The sequence below is a fragment of the Cryptomeria japonica genome, chromosome 5 (assembly GCF_030272615.1).
Source record: "Cryptomeria japonica chromosome 5, Sugi_1.0, whole genome shotgun sequence".
In the NCBI taxonomy this organism is placed as follows: domain Eukaryota; kingdom Viridiplantae; phylum Streptophyta; class Pinopsida; order Cupressales; family Cupressaceae; genus Cryptomeria; species Cryptomeria japonica.
In genome coordinates, this window is record NC_081409.1 from 807,355,035 (window position 1) to 807,376,672 (window position 21,638).

The 21,638-nt window shown below is 33.4% G+C and overlaps 1 protein-coding gene across 1 annotated transcript; it reads right to left on the minus strand.

Moving 5' to 3' along the window:
• Positions 1–7,626: 7,626 nt before the first annotated feature.
• LOC131042760 (MLP-like protein 34) lies at positions 7,627–9,108 on the minus strand. Its single transcript, XM_057976079.1, has 3 exons — positions 9,039–9,108; positions 8,600–8,740; positions 7,627–7,958 (listed from the first exon to the last, which is right to left on the minus strand). Exons 1-3 carry the CDS (start codon positions 9,106–9,108, stop codon positions 7,627–7,629), a joined length of 543 nt encoding a protein of 180 aa, XP_057832062.1.
• Between the last annotated feature and the right edge of the window lie 12,530 nt (positions 9,109–21,638).

Below are 21,638 nucleotides of genomic sequence, written 5' to 3' on the forward strand. Positions count from 1 at the left end.
CTCCTGTACTGTGGTATACTTTTTTAACTCATATGGTGTATTGTTGGGGTTTATCAAGTCTAAGCTAGGTTAGTGTGTTTTCTATATCACATATCATATAGTCTAAACAATCCCAAGAAAAATTTAGTGAATTCAATTTCTAGAAAGTGCCTTACATCTCATTATATAATACAAACATTTGACTAATTTACATGATGTGTGGGTTATTTTCATTTATGAGATATTATATGTTGCATTTGGAGTGAATTAAATTGGTGGGTATTTACATTCACAAATATAATTATATTCAATAAAGGTTTCTATCTTGAATTTGTAAAGAATATATTGAATTGAATAAATAACGTAAAGTAAAATAATTATTAAGATTTTTTTTTAATATATAATTTGATTCAAATATTTTTTAAAAATTTAGAAAAAATAATAAATATATTTTATAATAAATTTTAGATGATTTGTGAGAAAATTATATACTCTATTATTAGAGCTCACAAATCACAATATTCAAATTTATTTTTTTAATAATATTCCAAAAGATAAAAAATTTAAGAAAATGAGATATAAATATGCTTAAAATGAATGAATTAATACAAAAGTTTCAAAAGAAAATAAGACATAAATATGCTTAAAATGAATGAATAAATACAAAAGTTTCAAAATTTTACTTCTAAAATTTGATGAGTTGAGAAAAATATTTTTTTAATGCCAAAGTGTTTGCCTACGGTTTTTATGAAATTAAGGAAAGAAAAAGGATGCCAACATTATTTTTTCTTCAATTGTTCTATTAAGACTTTAAAAATATAAATAATTTCTTTCTTCAATTTTTCATAGTTACAATATGCTATTACATCATTTAAAGTTATGTATTCTTCATTTTAAATTCTTTGACACATTTTACAATACACATGATTGAATTAGATGTTTATAAACCATTTGTTTACGATTGTCTTGATTGTAATGCTAGCATATATCTAGTGGGAGTTTTTTTTTTTTTTATATTAAAAATAGAGTAATCAAAAAGAGAAGAAACAACCCGAAGAAGTCCCAAGAAGAAATCAGCTCCGGAGGCAAGCCTCACATGGAGAGAGTGTCACAACCAAAAAAACTAAGTATATAAGTTACATTACATACGGAACCAATATTTACAAAAGAGTAGAAACTTGAAAGAGATTAATAAAGTAAATCTTCAAACTGATCCACCCACGCAGTCCATCCAAGAGGCCCTTCCATCCAAGCTATGCTTTTATTGGCTTGGATTTGAGCAATCTTTTTTATCTGATCATCAGTTGCACTTTTGTTTTTGGTTATCTCCTTGTGTAATTTTTTCACCGTTTTGTTGAAGAGAGCCAAGTTGTTCATTGTGGAGTGTCCCATTTTGAGGAATCTGATAAGTTTTTCCTTCTCGATCATCATTGTGATACAAACCTGCGAGGAAATTTTAAGAAGGGTGAGTTTTAAGAACAACTCAGTAAGAGATCTATGCACACCTTGAAATCTTTCTTCGTTTCTACATTTCCAAAGCTGCCATAAAATGTTAGAGGAGATAATGAACCATAACATATTAGAATCATTTTTAAGACCATGTATATAGCCCGTAGCTATTTCAAAAATATCAATGAATTTAGGGTATGTTATTCCACATAAGGCCCAAATCTTCTTTGCAAATTTACATTCAAAGAATATGTGTCTACATGATTCAGGTTTATTACAAAGATAACAGAGATCGTTAGGCATCAAGTACCTGTTGATGGGGAGCCTATTAAGCATCATAAGCCATTTAAAATATCTGATCTTGGGATCAATAGAGGATTTCCAGATTCTATTAAAATTTTTATTCCAATCCTTCATCTCCAGATCAGTATACCACAAGTTATTCACATGCTTTATAATATCTTGGTTATTATTCAAAGAATTATATACATTTTTAGCTTTGATTTTATATAGTAGGGTGCCATCCGTCCATTTTCTATTGCTGTATCTGTGTGAGTCAATGAAACATCTAGAGGGGATATTTGAGCAAGCTCTAGATATCATGAAGTAAGTTTTTTTATGAGCGGCCGGAAGATTGTATTTATTTTTTAACTCTTCCCAACTGATCAAGCAGTCATTCTCAAATAAATCAATGAAGGTGGAGATTCCTAATTTATTCCAGAATTTAGCCGAGTAGCCTTGAGTTAGGGCAAGAGGCTTCCCTTGGCGATACAGATTCCACCATATGGACCTCTCACCATGAAGAAGGCTGTCCGAGTGAAAGGAATTATCAGAAATACAGTGTCTCGAGGACTCCCAAGATTTCCATATGGTTTTAAAGATAGGAGATCCATGAACATATGTTGGTAATTTGCCAAATAATATATCAGCAAATGGTAGCTCTTTCCATGATTTAGCCTTTTTTGGGTAGCCCCTCAAAATATTGTTTCTGACAAGTACTTTCCAAGGTTCATCTCCTTCAACACAGTGAGAGACCCATTTGGTGGCAAGAGCTATACCTTGGAGCCTGAGGTCTTTCAGGCCTAGCCCACCATATTTTTTATCAGTACTACACTAATCTCAATTAACGACGTGATGCTTTTTGTTACCTTTACTGTCAGACCAAAGGAAGCTCCTTATGGTCTTCTGGATTTCCAATATTTGGTAGTTGTTAAACATCCAAGCTGAAGCATAGTATATGTTGTATGAAGATAATAATTTTTGGCAAACTTGAAGTCTTCCAGCAAGAGACAAGGATCGGTTGTACCAGTTATTAATCTTTTTGGTGATCTTGGACTTAACCCAGATCCACATATCCTTAATAGAAGGATCAATAGCGAAAGGGATACCCAGGTATTTGACAATATTGTTGGGCCCCCCCCATTGGAATCCATAGTTCAAAAACCAACCCGGAGGTTGCTCGTTCCAGCCAAGACAAATGCATTTGCCTTGAGAGAGTCTAGCACCCAAAATCTTGCAGAAAAGGTCAAGCTTTTTGGTAAGATAACTAAAGTTAATATCTTCCATTTTAACAAATAAGCTAGTATCATCAGCGAATTGGCAGATGTTCAACTCTTCATTGTTAGGTAAGGTGATGCCTTTGACAGCCGGGGATATAGTATTATCAGTAAGAATATAGGGTAAAGCTTCAGAAGCAATGACAAAAAGAGCAGGGGCAAGAGGACATCCCTGTCTAATAGATCAGGTCAGAGGAAAGGGATCAGATAAGGATCCATTAATTTCAACTTGAGCCATAGCATCTTTAAGAAGGATCTTTATGTAGTTACAGAAGATGTTAGGGAATCCAAAGGCCTTGAGCATAATATCGATAAAATTCCATTCAATTCTATCATATGCTTTCTCAAAGTCTAAGAGAAATATAGCAACGTTCTGATTGGAAGACTTAGCCCAGTTCATTGCTACCCAGCTGGTTATGAGGTTTTCCAAGATATATCTACCTTTAATAAATCCAGTTTGAGTGGATCCAACAAATTTAGGCAAGATGCTTTCCAATCTGCGAGCTAATACTTTGGCAAGAATTTTATATGAGACATTCAATAAGGTAATTGGTCTCCAATTTTTTATATTTGTTTTGTCTCCCTCTTTAGGGATAAGCTTGATAATACCTCTGTTGATAATACTGCCCAAAGACCCTTTATTAAAGGCTTCATTATAAAGGTCAAGGAGATCCGAGCTTATCCATCCAATATTAGCTTGATAAAACTCAGCCGGGATCCCGTCAGGACCAGGAGTTTTATCTTTCTTAAGAGAAGAGATAGCATTAATAATTTCCTATTTAGTTATACTTTGCCCCAGAGTGTCCGAATCGGTCTGCGTTAATTTTTTGGGGATAATGGAACTAATTGTGTTCCTGAGAGCAGAGGATTCTCTGTTATCCTCGAAAGTAAACAGAGTACAGTAATAGTTAGCAAAAGCTTTCTTAATGTCATTAGGATCAACTAACTACTTATTATCAACATAAATGCTAGTAATATTTTCATTAATATGTTTTTGCTTAAGATAGTTAAAAAAGTATTTGGAGCCTTTATCACCGTTTTGTATCCAATGTGTCCTGCATCTAAGCTTGGCACCATTGACAAGTTTTTGTTGATGCAAGCGAAGGTTGTCCCTAGCGGCTGAAACAATAGTGACTAAGTTATGATTGGAAGGGTCATTCTGCAGAAGAGTTTCAGCAGTTTTAAGCTTATCAGCGAGATTTCTCTCAGCCAATCTATAATTCTTGGCCTCTTTTTGTCCAATTGTTTGAAGCAGGGTTTTCCAAGCAAGCATATTTTTTTGCCATCTATCACAGCATGAAAGGGACGGGTATCCATTCTTATTGACTGAACTAATGAGTTGGATAGCAATCAAGATGTCATCATCTTCCAACAAGGAAGTATTGAGGATATATCTAGAGTTACCATTCCGAGGGGCTTGAGGAATACATGTGAGTTTGATACAGGCAGATATGGGATGATGATCTGAGAGGGCCGTAGGATGAACCGAAACAGCATTGCCAAATTTATTAGGGATAAAGGAAAAGCTATTCGAATGAGCGTAGAATCTATCAAGTCTAGCATATATACGGGAAGAGCCTTGCTGAAAGTTACACCAGGTGTATCTAAGATTAGGAGAAATATTGACATTGTTTTTAATAGGATCAAAAAGTTTTTTATATTGGATCATATTATTCCAATGGTCAATCTCAGCCGGCTTCCAGCTAAAGGGTCTGCCACCCGATTTATCAATTTGAGATTCAATCATGTTGAAGTCTCCTCCCAAAATCCATGGGATGTCTGGAAGGGAGGTTAACCAAAGCCAAAGGTCAGCCCTCTCCATAGGGTCATTAGGGGCATAGACAGAGCATATTCCAAAGGAAACATTATTGAAACAGAAAGATGCCCACACAGAACTATTGCATGGAGATCGACCTTTATCCATAATGTACTTGGTCCATTTCGGATTAATAAGCAGCGCAGTACCACCCCTACCTTTTGAGTGAGCAGTACAGATTTTTATGGAGTCTTTCCAGATAATGTCAAGACTACAATCTAACATAAAATCAACAGCTTTGAGTTCTTGTAACATAATGAAATCTTTGTTCTTAATAGTGTCTAAAAAACGCTTAGCAATATATTTCCTATCCGGGGATTCAAGACCCCTTACGTTCCATGAGATAAAATTCATTCTAGATTGTTGTCAGTGGGAACGCAAATAAGTTCCATGGACCCTTCTGTCCTGTTAGAAATGCTTTGAGAGGATAATTCTTCAGTCCCGCACCCGCCAGGACTTTTGTTTTTTGACCCCGGAGGTCTACCCCGTCTCTTAGATCTGGGGAAATCTTTTTGCCATTCTAAGTCATCCGCTTCCGCTTCAGAAATCTTAGAGCAGACATTCCCACTTTCAGGTCTAAGCGACAGAGTAGAGATATTTTGGTCTTTTGTAGGCTCGGTAGGAATATTTATCTTGTTACTTTTATTTGCTGGAACTATTTCCAGATAATATCCTTCATCAATTTCTTTGAAGGTCTTAGTTTTAGTGGAGGTAGGATTAATATTAACTAGTGTGGGAGGAACATAGGTCGTAGGAGTCACAGGTGGAATGTTAGCTTTGTTACTTTTATTACCTTGAGCTTCCGGGTTTTCAATTTTCCTTCTTTTTTTGTCTGATTTCCTTTGGACTTCTTGAAACCCATCTGTCATATTAACATCTATAGTGGGTTCAGCCATTTTGGTAGAGCCTTGATCATTCATGAGCGTAACAGGTGTGGGAGAAAGCACTGGAGATACCACAGCGGTATTAGCAGGAGGGACAGGGTTTTTCATAGTTGCTAAATCAACAGGTTTAGGATTAGGATTAGCCCCATTTTTTTTATTGATAATGGGGCAATCTCGACGAAGATGTCCTTCCTTTTTACACAAAAAACAAGCATTCAGACCCCCAAGGATTTCCAGTGGGCATGAGATAACCTCTCCAAGAATGTTGATCTCGAGGGCCGAAGGGATTTCTATACCAGGTTTAATCGAAACTAAAGCCCTAGCGTCCATGTGAGGAACCAGCTGAGTAGAATCATCAAATCTAATAACCTTACCAAGTGGTTCCAGGAGTTGGGTAATGAAACGCCAAAGATATGGGGGCAGATTTTTAATAATGATCTATCTTGGTGCCGACAGAGCAAGCACCTCTTCATGGATAGCTTCCGGAGTCCATGCTAATGCGCGAAAGGTAGTATTACCCACATTCCAATACTGCCGTTTGAGAACAGCTTCCTGCGCTTCCGTAGTTTTAAAGAAGATAACAAACAACCCCTTCTGCACCTGCCTACAGAAAGATATGCTATGCCCTAGCTTGAGATTCCAATAATTGTAAAACCAATCATCAAGAAATTTCCTAGCAGGGCATCTTTCTATATCAACAGCAGCAAAGAAAATGGCAAAATTTTTTAATCTATTTTTTTCCCTCACAATTTCACCTAGCATTTCAGGATTAGGCGAAATGGAAAAAGGTTTCAAGGTGTTCACAGAGCCCTTACCTAGCTCGACCTCATCTTGCTGATGCGATATACAAAATTTAGCCGAAGCAGCGACAGTGGTGTTGGCCACCGCTTCAGAGAAGGTTTTTGTTGATGAAAAAACATTGTGATTATCATTTTTGCTGTTAATCGGTTTAGATGCAGGGGATGCAACGGAGGCATTAATGGGCGTTTTGGCAGAAATAACGTCTTCTGCAGAGGGTAATAAAGGCGGGCCAGACATCTTATATTTTTAAAAAAACAAAAGGAGAATGGAACGTGCACACCTATGACATCGGTAGAGGAGCCCTAGTTGATGCGGTCACCACGTTGCAATGCTTAGTCGGATGCAGAGTTCATTCGAGGATGCAGTGCGAGAAAACGCAGAGCAATCTTCTAGTGGGAGTTTCAATAAAAATGGAACTAATATTCATCTTACATGTATATATTATGATTTACTAAAATTATGATTATGTCAATTTCTTCTATTCATTCTCTTTCTATAATTAACCAAATATTTTTTATAAACAATATTATAATATATTATAAAAATATCATATTAAATTATGTTATTCAAATATTATATTAATAAAATATATTATTCAATATAAAAATCCTAGACTCTATGTGCATATCACAGTCAAACAAAACCAATATTTTCTTAAACAATTTACTTTGCATTAAAAAAATTTATTAACAAGAAACATCTTCATGATACTTATTCCTTATTTGTTGCTTAAAATAAGGTGTAAATCTTAATGTATTAGACACACATTATGATCATTTTCATTGATTTCACATATAGATATCTATATTGCAAGCTCTAAATCTTTTCAAAGCATCGAACAATTCTAATCCAACATTAAATGTGTGCAAATTTAATAGATCATGCAGAAACTATAGCAGAACAATCATATATTAAAACACCATTTAGCATTTCACCCAAATTACATCACCAAAGCTGATTTCAAACACAAAGCCATAGAAGACCTTGCTTTCACACAGAATACATGACCAATGCGGATATAAAATATCAAGCCAATCGAGATCACCTAAAAACAAGGCTTTATAGTGCGTCAAACAAATCGTTCTTACACCCAACCCTTTATTATACCATAATAGCAGTAATCAATTATTCAAGTCTTGGATTAATCAGCAATAGGGAGAGATATAGTAACAGCTATGCTAAGCCGCTGGATGTGTGTTGGAGAGCAGATGTTTTTCCAAGATCTTGAAGGTGTTACAGCAGTTTTCTTGCATTTCTCTGGGTGTACAACCTCACCTTCATGAGCCGGTTCGTACTCAATAATCCACTTCACAGTGAAAGTACCCGAAGTGGCTCCAGGGATTACTTTCAAAGTCCGCTTGTATGTCTTGTACTCATTCATTATCTCTCCACTCTGCACGGTGTGAGTGGTAGTCATATTGGCCTCGTCTAAGAATTCTCTTTTCTCCACTTTGTAAGTTGCCAAGGGAAACTCTGTCAAAATATACAACAAAACAAGCATATAAGAGTTCATACAAAAGATTGCTTCCAACAATTAGTAAATAGATGCTTTACTTGAATCATTAAAAGATTCAAGATTGTTAGTGTTAATTTTATATTGGAAAAAAAATTCTCTTTTTAACTAAAATCATGTGTAGTCAAGAAATTTTTTCAATATAATTGTGTAAATTGTGAATTAAAAATTGAAGTACAGTTATTTCAAAAAGCACTCGCGGTTCATTTTAATAGTTCTGTTTCTTGATTCTTCAATAAAAATATTGAGTACGCATAATCACATTCAAAGGTTCAATTAAAACAAACAGAACATAAAAATATGACTATCATAAATTTTAAGTGAATTAGATCTGTGATATAAACTGTGTTTATAGATGTAAAACAAAGAAAACTTCAAATTTATTTTTAAGATAATATTTAAAATCGCCCCAATAAAAAATCATCAATATGACTGGAAACATCGTTGTAAAAAATACATACATAGTTTACTCAAAAAGATACCAAAATATAACAACATATATTTAAAAAAAAATTGTACAAATTTAGAAATGGCATAGGACTAAGACGCTTGCATATAGCTTCTCCATATTGGATGAATTTAACACTGCCAGGACTATTACCATCTCGCTCAAGTATTTCAATGCTTTTGAAACACTTGGGCATAAGCTTGGGAAAAATATGAAATTTGTGGTACGACATTGCAGGATTGAATGGCTTCTCGGGGAACACAGTCAAAAGGTCGTTTGTATTTGCTTTAAGTGCTAAACAAAGCAACGCATTTGTACTGTAATTTGGAACCCAAAAGCATTATGGTGATGGATATCTATACAAAACTTTTGACTACGTGTTTCCCCGAATCTCTTTCCAATTGTTGTGTGTTTCTTTTCACGTTTAGGATGGTTGGGTATCATAAATCAATAGATTTTTCTGTTCGAAGATGATCAAAATTGGGCAATGGTAGCTTCTGCAGGTTTCTGGGGAACGACATCAGCACTCATAAGGATTCTCAATTTGGTAGAACATCGTTGTCAAGCTCTTCAAGTTTTATTATAACCATACATCGGCCTCGATTATACGTCTTTCTGTACTTACCCTCGTTAATAGCACGGAGAACATGCGGCATCTCCATGATTGATTAACGGGTAGCGATGTGAACTCTAATCTTAAATGACTATGGTTTGAAGGTATAAGATGGATTTTAAGAAGACAAAATGAATGATGCATTGAGAATTTTAATGAAAATCAATCACAATAAGTCAAGTAATATTATTTAATTTATTAAGTTTTTCTTTCAATTTTAACAAAATCAGATTTACATATACATACGTGTTTACATTATAATTACAACAGTTATCGAGCATTTCAGATGTATAACTGTTTTTTATTAAAAACAAGAAGATGTCCTGCAATCAAATATCTTATATTGCTATAAGTCATCTGCAAATCTATATTCAGACCACATGAACTATAAAATAATGTTTCTTTCTTTCTTATACCACTGTTTCTATTTAAAACATGATAATGCTGGGTGATCAAATATCAAAGAATATTTAAACTAATTATTGATTATTGTGTGTGATCGAAAAATTTTGATTGAAAAAATCATAGCTAAATAAAAATTTAATCATATATAATCAAATAATTTTTCTCGTCTTACTTTAGCAAAGTCATAAATTCTAACACATGTTTATATTAAATTATAACAACAATTATCCAACAATTCTTTTTGAAAAAGTGCATATATTTTTTATTTTGTTTTTGATAAAAGTGCATAAAACCACTGAATTATATTAATAAAATTGTTTCTTACATGTGTTTGGTTCAAAAGCACTTAAGGGAAAGAACCAGTAAGAAAACCCTTCAGTATTGCTCAGATAATAGAAGCCTATCTACCCATTACAAAAATTCCATGGGCCCAATCCACCCAAAAATCCTTCCCATTTACATAAAAAGCCTCATTAGATATAAAGGAAGCTGCCAGAAGAAGCATACAATAGAGAAGTGTGAGAATGAAACATCAGTTAGAAGGGCACCAAACCCAGAAGAAACATCAAAACTGGGCCACCCGTGTCTAAGAAGCACAACTCTCCAGCCCACTGATTAGAATGAAACCAATAACCAGAAGAGAACTTATGATAAGAGAACCTGCCAAAACAAATATTGTGAGCAAACATAAAATAATCCAAATAAGGAGAATGGAAGGATGTTGAAGACCCCGAGGAACCAGAATAAGACCAAGCCACAGAATAGCCCATAGCAGCAACCAAAAAAAGAATAGAAGGATGAGAGACCGTCTCAAATACCAGTCCATCTGTATTTTCTAATTTCTCAAGGACAACCACCATCCTCCAATCTTAACAAAACCTCTCCAAATAAAACAAAGCATCTTTCCCAATGAATATCAACACCAAAGAAGCAATGAATATAAGAAAACCATGGGCGAACCTCAAATATAAATAAAACCAACCAAGGGATCATTATGAAAATAACCAACCCCAAGACATGAAGCCTCATCAAATGAATAATAACCAATCCCATATCATAATAAGAAAGCAGTGCACAAGAGGAGTGAGAAAATCATGATGAACATATTACAAGAAGAAATCAAAAAGGCAAAAGGAAGGTAATCAAATAATGATGAGGTGAAGGCATTTTACACAAACTCATCCCCCACTAATTACCAAAGCATCAAACAAGGACACTGCCAACTCATCATTACACAACATGCAACTAAACAAAAATTTGAAGTGAAGCCGAGCAATTATACACAAGCCTTCCAACTCTTAAACATGATTGCCAATCACACTGCCAACCGACAAGAAGAGTAATGATAAAAATATGCACACAAACCACCTGCCAACCTGCATGAACTTGAAATAATAAATTTATGCCTAGTTAGAACCATAGTCATGCCAAAAAGAGCACAAATTAATATTCCCAAACAATGAGTGGTTCAAGCTGAGATTGTCATGCAGCCACCATATTCACTTAATTGCCCCACACAAGTCCAAATTTACCCCAACTTATCAAATAACGATACACCAAACACAAACACAATGCAAAACAGGAAGGATACAGGTCAAGCAAGAGAAACCACCACATCCTCCTTGCTCCATGATGAGATACTTACCCAATATTCCAACAACAAAGATGTTTCCATAAGGCAAGACAACACCCTCCCTACTGACATATGTGAAAGAAAAACCACACCCAACAAAGAGTATGATGAAGGCTACAAAGCAAGACCAAGAACCCTTTAAAAAAGAATACTAATGCAAGAAGCTGGAATGTCCCAAGGAAGAACCTCTAAGTACTCAACACCTTCAACAATGGCCCTATTGGCCAAGTAATCCGCAATAACATTTATCTCCCTATAACAATGGGATATAGTAAAGGTAGAGAAACACTTCAACTACACAAGAATATGCTCTAGCAAGTACTGTAGATGCCAAGAGATACATTTCTTAGCAGAGACCACCTTAAAAACCAACAATGAGTCCCATTCAATGATAATGTCCTTAATGTCCAAAGAGATGGCTAGATCAAGAACAAAAGATAATGCTTAAAATTCTGCTACATTATTAGAGCGTACACCAATATATTTTCCCACAGCTTTAATAATCTTAGAAGTATGATCAAAGATGACAACCCTAATTCTTGATTTCCCTAGGTTACCCTTATAAGCCCTCTCAAAATTTAACTTGAAGGAGAATTGGGGGGGGAGGCATCCATTTGGCCATCCTACGTTTGACAAGTGAAGATAATCTAGCTGTTAAAGCCCCATGGGAAGGCATAACATGAAGTGAACACCACTTCCAGGTTACCCAATTATCCCAATGAGAAAAGGACCTCAGATGTTCCAAATTTTTGTAGATGTAAGAAAGAACCACCTGAGAAATGGAGGATAGGATCTTGTCAATAACTTCTTCTAGTGAAGCTAATTTATTTTTAAAAATCCTAGAGTTCCTTTCCAGCCAGATGTCCAAACCACAATAGAAGGTGCCACTATCCAAAGAGATTAATAAGAAGAGGATGAATACAAAAAGGGCCAAGGCATGAAATGTGACAATAAATTAGGACTAATAGCAGAAGACCAACCAAGCATTCCAAACAGCCAGTAACAACAATCCAGAGCAAAAGGACAAAGCAAAAGCACATGATCCATGGTTTCCATACAATATCTACAAAATACACAAGGGAAAACCGCAATAATCCCAAGCCTATCCAATCTCATCCCAGTGAGAACTCTATCTTGAACTGCCAACCAAGCAAAAGACCCAGCTTCAGGAAGATGACCCGAGTGCCAAAAAATCTTAGCAGGCCAAGAGGAGGAAGAAGAGGAGGTTTGAGATGAAGATTTATACCCCTCCTTTACTGAATAAGAGCCTGATGCACTCCTAGTCCAAACCAAGATATCCTCTTTATCTTGAAACACAAGGGATCTTTTCTGGAGCTCCGCCTCAAAAGCAACTCTAAGATCATTATCAATGGGTAGAGAAGGAATAGCCTTCCATCTAGCTACTAAGTAGGGACCTGAAGAATCAATATCAACATAATCTGCAACAAAAACTCCCTAAAGATCTGAAAGTATGTCAGACAAAGGAGACTAGTCCTGAATGGAATATTAATTAAAGGGAAAAGGAAACAGTCTGGAGGAGGCACTTCCAAGCTAAAGATCTGGAATGTAACAATTCGAGTTGTAGAAAAATAAGATAAATGCTATATATTTTGAGAAGAAATAAATTATAATAAGAGAAAAGATCACTATTCTCTAAGAATGCAAAGTAGATGATCTTTCATAATGATATTAATTTTTTTAATTAAAATCCCTTATGAACTTTATCAATAGCTTTCAGCTGATACTGCATTTTAAATAATTGTGTCTGGAGCTTTGAATTGTTGCTATCATCCAATATATTAGAAGCATATATATGACAAACATAACAACTCACATTTAAGATATTTTAGATTGTCGTTAATCCATATCTTATACAATTTTTATACAAGTATGTTCGATCTAAAATAAGTAAAAAAAATAAGTTACAACCTGTAGACATTTAAATTGATTATAGATCAAGATATATAATCCAAATATTAATTAAAAATAATAAAAATAAAATATAAATTTATTTTATCTAATAATTTTCTCCATCTCTTAAATATGCTAACACTTGCATGTTCATATCATAATGATAACTAATGTGATCTAACATATTCAGTGCATGGATATATTAGACTTAAAAAATTTTCAATTAAGACACTCTTGATCATCTGTTCCTTGTACCAACGGTCAGTTTCTTATTGTAATTGAGAAACATGTGAATGCTTTTTAGAATAGTATACAACAATAAACTATTATAAAATTTGCATCAATGTGTAACACTATAAAGAAATATTTACTCTAAATTACTTATAAAGTTAGGAAACTTGTTAAATAATACATAGTATCAAAATGGAAACAATCAATGATATTAATAATATATTTTTTAATATCTTTTTACTTTTCTTAAATATTTATTTTAAGAGGGTTCAATTTGTAAAATGTCAATTTGGAAAAGAAACAAGTTAGGATTTGAGAATATCTTCTAGTAAAATAGTAGGTTCAAGTTATGCTGAAATTTTTTGAATACAAAAATCTAGAATCACTTCTTACTAACAGGGTGACCAAAATACTTTGTTCTTTCACAATTCTGTCAAGAACAAGCATTGCAATAATGCTATTGTGTGTATGATTTCTTCATAAGTTGACAATTTGACTTTGTTTGTTGCAATGAATGAGGAGGATATTCATTTCTTGTCTTCCCTTTTTATGACAATGGTCCTTCCTCTATGGTGGAGGAAAGAAGTGTTTTCGGCTATATTCCTTCTTTCATCTCAATCAAAATGAATGAGATGTTGATGGATCCAATTAACATTGAAGAACTCAGGGACCTTAGTTCCATGGACCATAGGAGTTCCCAAGGTGAAAATTTGCAGAGAATATGAAGGAGGTCCATGAACAAGTCAAGAAAACATTGCAGCAAAACAATGAGAAATACAAGATACAAGAAAACAAAACAAGGAGAGAAGTACACTACAAGATAGGAGATTTGGTTATGGCCTATCCGAGAAAGGTGAGAATCCCTAAGGGGAAGCCTAGAAAAGTATTCATGAAGAAGATTGGACCCCTTAAGGTTGTGCATAAGTATGGCAACAATGCCTATGAGGTGGAACTACCACCAAACTTGGGTATATCACCAATCTTTAATAAATATATGATTTGTTTCAACATAAATGAACTCAGTCAGCTACAAACCAAGAAGTGTCTACTACTACTAAAGATTTAGATTGGATACAAGACCTACCTAGGAAAGGAATCTATAGAAAATAAATAAATAATCTTGGTTTCTCCATTTGGTTTGTTCTTTCGAGTTATTGCATGTTCTTTCCAAGTTTGTTCAACCTGTATGGATTGACAATTCCAAAACAAGGACATGGATTGTTACATTAGTGTATTACATTTTTTTTTTTGGAGTCTTGAACTGTTTTAGTTTGTAAATAATCTTCTTTTTGCTGCAGGCAGGATCAAAATTCCTAAAAACTAGGATTTTGAGAGTAAAATGGCTCCAACCTAAGATTCCATGGTGGATACCCACTTTGAAACCTTGTGGAATGTTAGGTTTCAATGTATACTATGTTTTCCTTTTGGTTTTGAGACATGGGAAGCTAAACAAACGATTTGCCACATACCCCAAGCTTGGCATGTTGAGTTGACAAGCATTAGGTAACATGGATAAAAGGCCCTAATTGGGTGAATCTGATGGATGGAGGTGAAGAATAGTTGGATTGGAAATACTAAGGGAAGAAAATACATAAAAATAACATCAATTCACTCAAGAATTAGGAGTGGTGAAGGCATTTAAGAAAATGCCTACTTTTTAGACCTAAGAAGGGGCAGTTACGCCTAATTAACCCTGTAAGGATATGTTAATGACAAAACACACCTCTGGTTTTGAGATATTGTATGTAAACCTCAAAAGGGTGTCTAGAATTTAAAATAGTTTATAAGTTTGTTAAGGAAATTTAGCAAATAAATGCATAATGCCTCACTGAAAGGGCTACTAGAATTAGGTCTCCTATTAGGCCTAAAAGTGCAGTTTGTTTGTAAAACTTGGAATTGGTAAATACCTAAGTTCTTAGGGAAGGAATAGGGTTGGGTACCCATAAAAAATCATCCATAGTTATGTGTTTAGTGTGGGAAATGAAGATCCTGTGCTAGAGAGGTTGAACTCTCAAGTTGAGTGTGAAAGGGAGTTGGAAAACAAGGTCTCTTAGGCAAGAGAATGAAACTCACAAAACAACAAGTGCTTACCCTAGCCTAAGGACCTTGGGAAGGAAAGAGAGGGTAAGTCTTGTAGACCCTTGGAGGGTGTGAGGTGTAAAATCATTGGATGGTTCTAGTGTAGCTTGGAGGAGATACCTAGACAAGGTAGCCACAAATAGGTTAGAGTCAACTCCCTCTACATCAAGATCAAGCCAACAATGAGATCTAAAAGATAGTTATAATAATTACATATAAAAGGAGTAATGTCCAAAACTAGTAGAGTTTAGAATATAACATTTTAACAACCAACATATAACATAGATAAAGTATAAAGAAGACCAAATTAAATAGAACACATTGGACTCTAGTAGATTGAGTCCCAGTCTTTGACCATTTTTTTGAGCACTACTTCCCTTTACAGTGGCTACAATATTCTTCTTATTTTTCTTTTGGTCTTCTTCTTTTTCCTTCAAAACCTTCTTCATTGATAATTTCTCATATTTTGAGAACACACCTCTACCACCATTGTTTGTATAAGGGTATTATTGCTCCTTACAATTTTTCCATAAACCTTTATAGGGAAGTAATTTTATGAATGTTTCTCATCCAACCCATTTATTCTTGTGAATTTTTTTGATTATCAATCCTAATATTGATATCTTCCATCTCAACTAAGATAGCTTTCTAGCTCTATTCCTTTCTCATCATCCCTTTGTGTTTTACTTTATGTTTCCTTTGTAATTGTATCCTTATTTAGATGTTCTTGTGTGAGCTGGTAGGATTATAAGCTTTTTAACATTTTCTTCTCTCAACTTAGCGTCATCTTATCCATTTTATATCTTTCTCTCAATTTCTTTCTCGAGTTTATCATGACTATGAGCGTAAGTTCATACTATTGCTCAAGTTTTAAATTTAGTATCATAAATTGTATCCCTTTATAAATCACAGTCCATTTGTATCCCTAATTTTCTATACTTTATCCTAGACCATTTTAAGTCTATTGGTGCCTTATATTAACCTATAATTTATCTTTATAACTTATGACATAATCATATTCATATATTAATTTTTAGATTAGGTCCTATATTTTGGACCCCAACACATTTTCACTCATTTTCTTGGTCCATTTTTATGTGGATCGGGAACCTAAAACCCTATTCCCTCTAAAAGGGACCTAATTCAAATTTGATTGAGTATTGGCCTATGAAGTTAGATCCAATTTTAATCTTTTCATTCAATCATTCATTGTTTCTATACAATTTAAAATACCTTGTGAACCCTATATAAAGCACATATTTTGTCATTCATAAGAACTAAGACATTTAATTAGCATTCAAATAATCAAGAAAGAATTATTGGTTTGAGCATATTGAGAAATAGATTACAACACTCTACAATCAAGTATGATTTCATGATTTGTGATTTATATTTATCATGTTATTGCATTGATATATTGAGGAAATCTCTAAAGAGAATTTTATCACCACCTTTATGTAAAAATCTATGAGATCGTTTAATATATTAAATTTGTTGTTTATCCTCTTTCTTTCCTAGGCTAAGCTCTCTAATAATATCTTTTATGGAGGTTGGAACACCAACAAAAAGTTTGACTTATGAAAGTCCTCATATAATAAAACCATTCTTTCTTATTTTTGTGTGGCTAGGTTCAAATATGATAGTAGAGAATGTTATAGGAGAAGAAAATAGACAATGGTAGGTATTTCTAGATTTGAAACAAGCAAAAAATCCTAGACTAGGGTTCCAAACACATGCCTCTAGTTATTTGCTTCTAAATTTTAGAAATATGGACCTAGATGACCTCCTGACTATGAATCTACACCTATTTATTTGTAAGACACCCTCAAATTGGGGTTCCCAACACACTAGTCTATCACTTTCAGGCTTAGTTTGTAGTATCAGGTTCCTTCCTATGTCTCCTATATAGATCTGACCAATTGTGTTGTTTTTTTCTATAATTTACTATTATTATTTGGTGCAGGAGCACCAACTTGGCATTTTCTATCTAAGTGTGGTTTAAGAGTTTTAGGGGTTTTTGATTTATTTTTGGTTTGAATAAAGGTCCATGATGACCATTTTGTATTTATCTTTAATATGTTTCTTGTAGGGTATATTTTGGAATATAAAGATGCTCAATCGATTATAATTGAAACACCAATAGTCATGGTATGATTGTTAGTGTCTAGAACTTGGTCTATATATGCCTTGAAATATATGAAATAGGTTGTTGTTGAATGTTACATTTCTGAAAGAAGACTTAAGGAAGAAGGAATAAAGACTTTTCATTTTATACTTCTCTACTCGGTGTTTTCTGAATTTCTTTTCTGTTTTTGTTGCTTGGCATGTAGGGTCTTGTTCTGTAGAAGTATTTTAGATTCTGTTAGTGATGATATGATTTAATTTGTTCTTGCATTTGTCTAAAGTTTGAGTAGTAAGGAAGATATAAGGTCCTATTATTTATGTGATAGGAATTGTTTGAACCCAAGTGGTTTGTGAGGTTGAGAGTCTAAGATGTGAATGTCCACCATTCCACCTTGTTGTAAGATATAACTAGGTGGAATGGGTAATGTTAAGGTAGGTTTTATGATAGTTTTGTGTTCTAGAATAGAGGATGGAGAGGGGTTTGTCTCTCTTCAAAACTGATCCTAGCATCTTCATGTGCTAGGTAAGGAAGATTAGTTCTGATAGTTAAGTTAGAAGACCCTATGAGAAAGGTTGGGTGAATGGTAAGAGATAGTTTTCCACCCTCTATTGTACTATTATTGAACACCATCATTTTCATATTATTAAACATGGAAATTAAACATACACTTCAAAATATCAAATTCATTACAACAAAGGAATATAAAACTTATTTATTAGGTCTCCTATTAGGACTATAATTGAAGCTAGTTTTCTTTCAATGGTAAGAAATACAATTTCAGCTCTTAGATTGCATACATGGGCTTATGATCTTATTTCCATACATATAAGAACCCAACACTAAATTGGTTGATTTGGGATTTTCAATGTCACACAAAGGAGTGTATTTAGATCAAAAAATCTACATAAAACAATTGAATGGCCTAAACCTAGGACTATGCATGGAGATCAAAGATTCTATGGTTTAGCTAGATTTTATTAAAACTTTTTTGAAATTTTTAAAGGGATATGCGCACCCATAACTAAAAACATAAGGGGATACAAAAAGGAATTTAAGTGGAAGGTAGAAAAAACTAATATTTTTTATCTCTTGAAGAAGAATATTACTACAAAACTCACAGGGGAATTAATCATTTCTTTAACTTGTTTAAAGTGAGTTGTGATGCAAGTGGGATGAGTATTAGACAAGATCTCAACCAAGAGAATAAGCCTACTACATATTTTATTTAAAAGCATAATAATGCCAATGGAGGTATCTCATTTATGATAAATAATTTTGTATGATAGTGCAAATATTAAAGAAGTGTTATTATTTTCTTCCTAAGTAGAATATGCATTTAGTAGAGGACCATCACTATTGATTTAAATAAGCTAAATTACTTTGAGTTAATTCTATGAAATAGTTATACAAACATGATTTGGAATTTTATGTTGTAGGAATAGAATATGTGGAGCCTACTATTTTCTATAGAATATTATGGATGGATTACTTTATACAACATGTATTGTTATTCAAATGACAATATAAATGTAGACCTCAAAGATCAATGACGTAAATTTTAGTAAGGGAGAAGAGTTGTTGTTGTTCAAATAGATTTTTTGGATCCAATATGATCATGCACCACCTTAGTGAAATGTATTATTAGACAAAAATGAAAGAATAAAGTAAAGAAATTGTGAAAAAATATAATTTTTTTCAATATGCTAAATTAGGGAGTCAAAGAATGAGACTATTTCACTCATTATCCATATGAGAGAGACCATGGGATGATGTATGCATGGATATTTTTCCTAGATTAACACGAACATCCTAAGTGAGGTAAGAGTTATATTTTGTGTTTTTTGATAGATTCTAATAAACTAACCATTTTATATCTTGTAAGAAAACTAATGGTGCTTCACATATTATAAATTTATTCTTCGTGGAGGATGTTAGATTGCTTGCTTTAGGAAAAACTATAGTTTCATATTGTGAGACTAAGTTTGTACAATATTTTCAAAGGATAAATTGGAACAAATTAGTTCCTTATTTAAATTTTAGATCTTCATATCATCCTTAAATAGATTAGAACAATGAGGGTGTTAATTGGATCTTGGGAATTTCGCTAAAATTTTTGGTTGGAGACAAGTCTAAGCAATGGGATTTGATATTGCCTCAACTTAAATTTGTATATAGTGATTTAGTGAACAAAATTGTATATAAGAATCCATTTTAAATCATTAATGGGATTATTATGATAGGTATTTATGAATTAAGGTACATTTAAATTATTCAGTATTCAAGACAAGTGTTGAAGGAGAGTAATTTTCCAAGCATATGCAAGATTTACTCAAAAACAAATAAGGGAAAAAATTTGTTGGAGCAGTAAGTAGTATAAAGATAAGGTAGACTCGAAGTGGAGATAAAATAGTATTAAAGTGAGAGATATCATAGTGGAAAATCAATAAAAAGAATTATTTCCAAGTCATAGCTATATCAATTTCAATTGAAAGAAGATTTGATCATGCAAAATTCTGAAGATTTTTCTACTAAATGCTTTTGAGTTTGAAGTACCTAAAAATTTGGATATCTTTTGAAATCTCAACATTTAAGGAAATACATCACAACAACGTAGAAAATAGGAGACAAAACTAGAAGATGTGATGGAGCAGATACCTAAGAATGAATAACAGGAAACTAAATTATTTTTGGATACTACAGTGGTTAGGAAGACAAGGGACCAAAAAAAAGTGATTACATAGTAAAGTAGAAGAATGGACTAGTGGATTATACCACTTGGTTAGGTATAGAAAACTTAGATTCTTTCTAGATAACTGATAATTTTATTCCAGAAACCAAAATTTTACATGCAACAACATATATTATTACTTAATGAGCAAGGTATCAAAAGGTTGTTTTGACACCTTAGTCATTTGATACAAGGACATCCTGAATATTAAAAGCTACTTACCTAAAATTTAATTCGAGACCTTTTTTTCTTAATTGCCACTAATGAAAAAGTTTAAAATTTTGATTTAAAACTATTAGAGAAGAAACAAGTGACGTGGAGATGCATTTAATAAGCTACAACAAGAGAGGAGTGGAGTTTATAAAATTTGAGTATGATTTTTTATCTAGGTGGATTGAGAAAAAATTCAGTCTCAAAATCTCATGAAGATGGCATCATTGTGTACAGCCCACCGACACGGTTCTCACACAACTTCAATGGGCTCAAGAGGAGTCTGTATGAAGAAGTTATGAGTAATCAAAGATTCAGTCAATAGGCGAATCGGGAGGTGTTAAAAAAGGTCAAAATCCAAAGCCATCAAAGTGGTAAAGGCTAGTGTCAATGCGAAGATCTTGTCGAGAGCTTTTTGACGCATTTTGATCAGACCAAATCCAAGTCTATATGTGGAAGTTATGACCAGTCAAAATGATGATGTGGCATCACCAAAATGTGACACTTGGCAAGACACGTGGAAAGAGTAGTGAGTTGGCATAAATATGGATTAAACCATAATTATTAAAAGGAAAAAATATATGGTTTAAAAAAAAAATTAAGGAGGATTTGGTGGCATTTAATCCCTTAACCCATGCCTTAAAATCCTCTTGTGTTACCATTCTTTATGATAAAAGGAAAATCTCTCCGTATACATAAATCTTTAAATAAGATTTCATTCCCCTAAACATAAAGTTTTATAAGCCCATTTTATTAGGAGAATATTAGGGGCTATTTAAATGGTTTTTGAAAGATTTCAAAAGATTTTTAAATCTCCTTCCCCTATTAATAAGGGGATAAAAAACCTTATTTATTACAAAGATAAATTTTCAAATGTAAAAGCACAAATAACCTTCATAAAGGGCTAAACAACATATTGTTTGAAAACAAATTGGGAGATTAATATTTAAATGAGATTTATTGTATTTGTAAAGGGGATATTTTTCAATATATTATATGTAAAAATGGAGAGATAAGGTGATTTTGTAAAATCAATTGGTTTTATACCAATTTGAGAAATTTTCTTGTATAAAAGGGAGTAGTGTAGGATGAAAAATTCATTCAAGTGGTGATAACTTGGGAGAATTTTCATGCTTTTGAAAGTGGAGAATTTCTAAGAGGATTTCAAGGTGTTACTATGCACCAAGAATTGTAAAAAATTGAGAGAGATTGTGAGTCATTTAATACAGGTTTTGCCAAAGCTTGAATATTGTAACA

Excerpts from the sequence above, each read along its gene's own strand:
- LOC131042760 (XM_057976079.1), bottom strand. The coding sequence starts at position 9,108 with ATGGAGATGCCGCATGTTCTCCGTGCTATTAACGAGGGTAAGTACAGA. Across the intron at positions 8,741-9,038 it reads GACGTATAATCGAGGCCGAT|CACTTAAAGCAAATACAAAC; the intron begins GTATGGTTATAA and ends TGCTTTGTTTAG. Across the intron at positions 7,959-8,599 it reads TGAAATACTTGAGCGAGATG|AGTTTCCCTTGGCAACTTAC; the intron begins GTAATAGTCCTG and ends ATATTTTGACAG.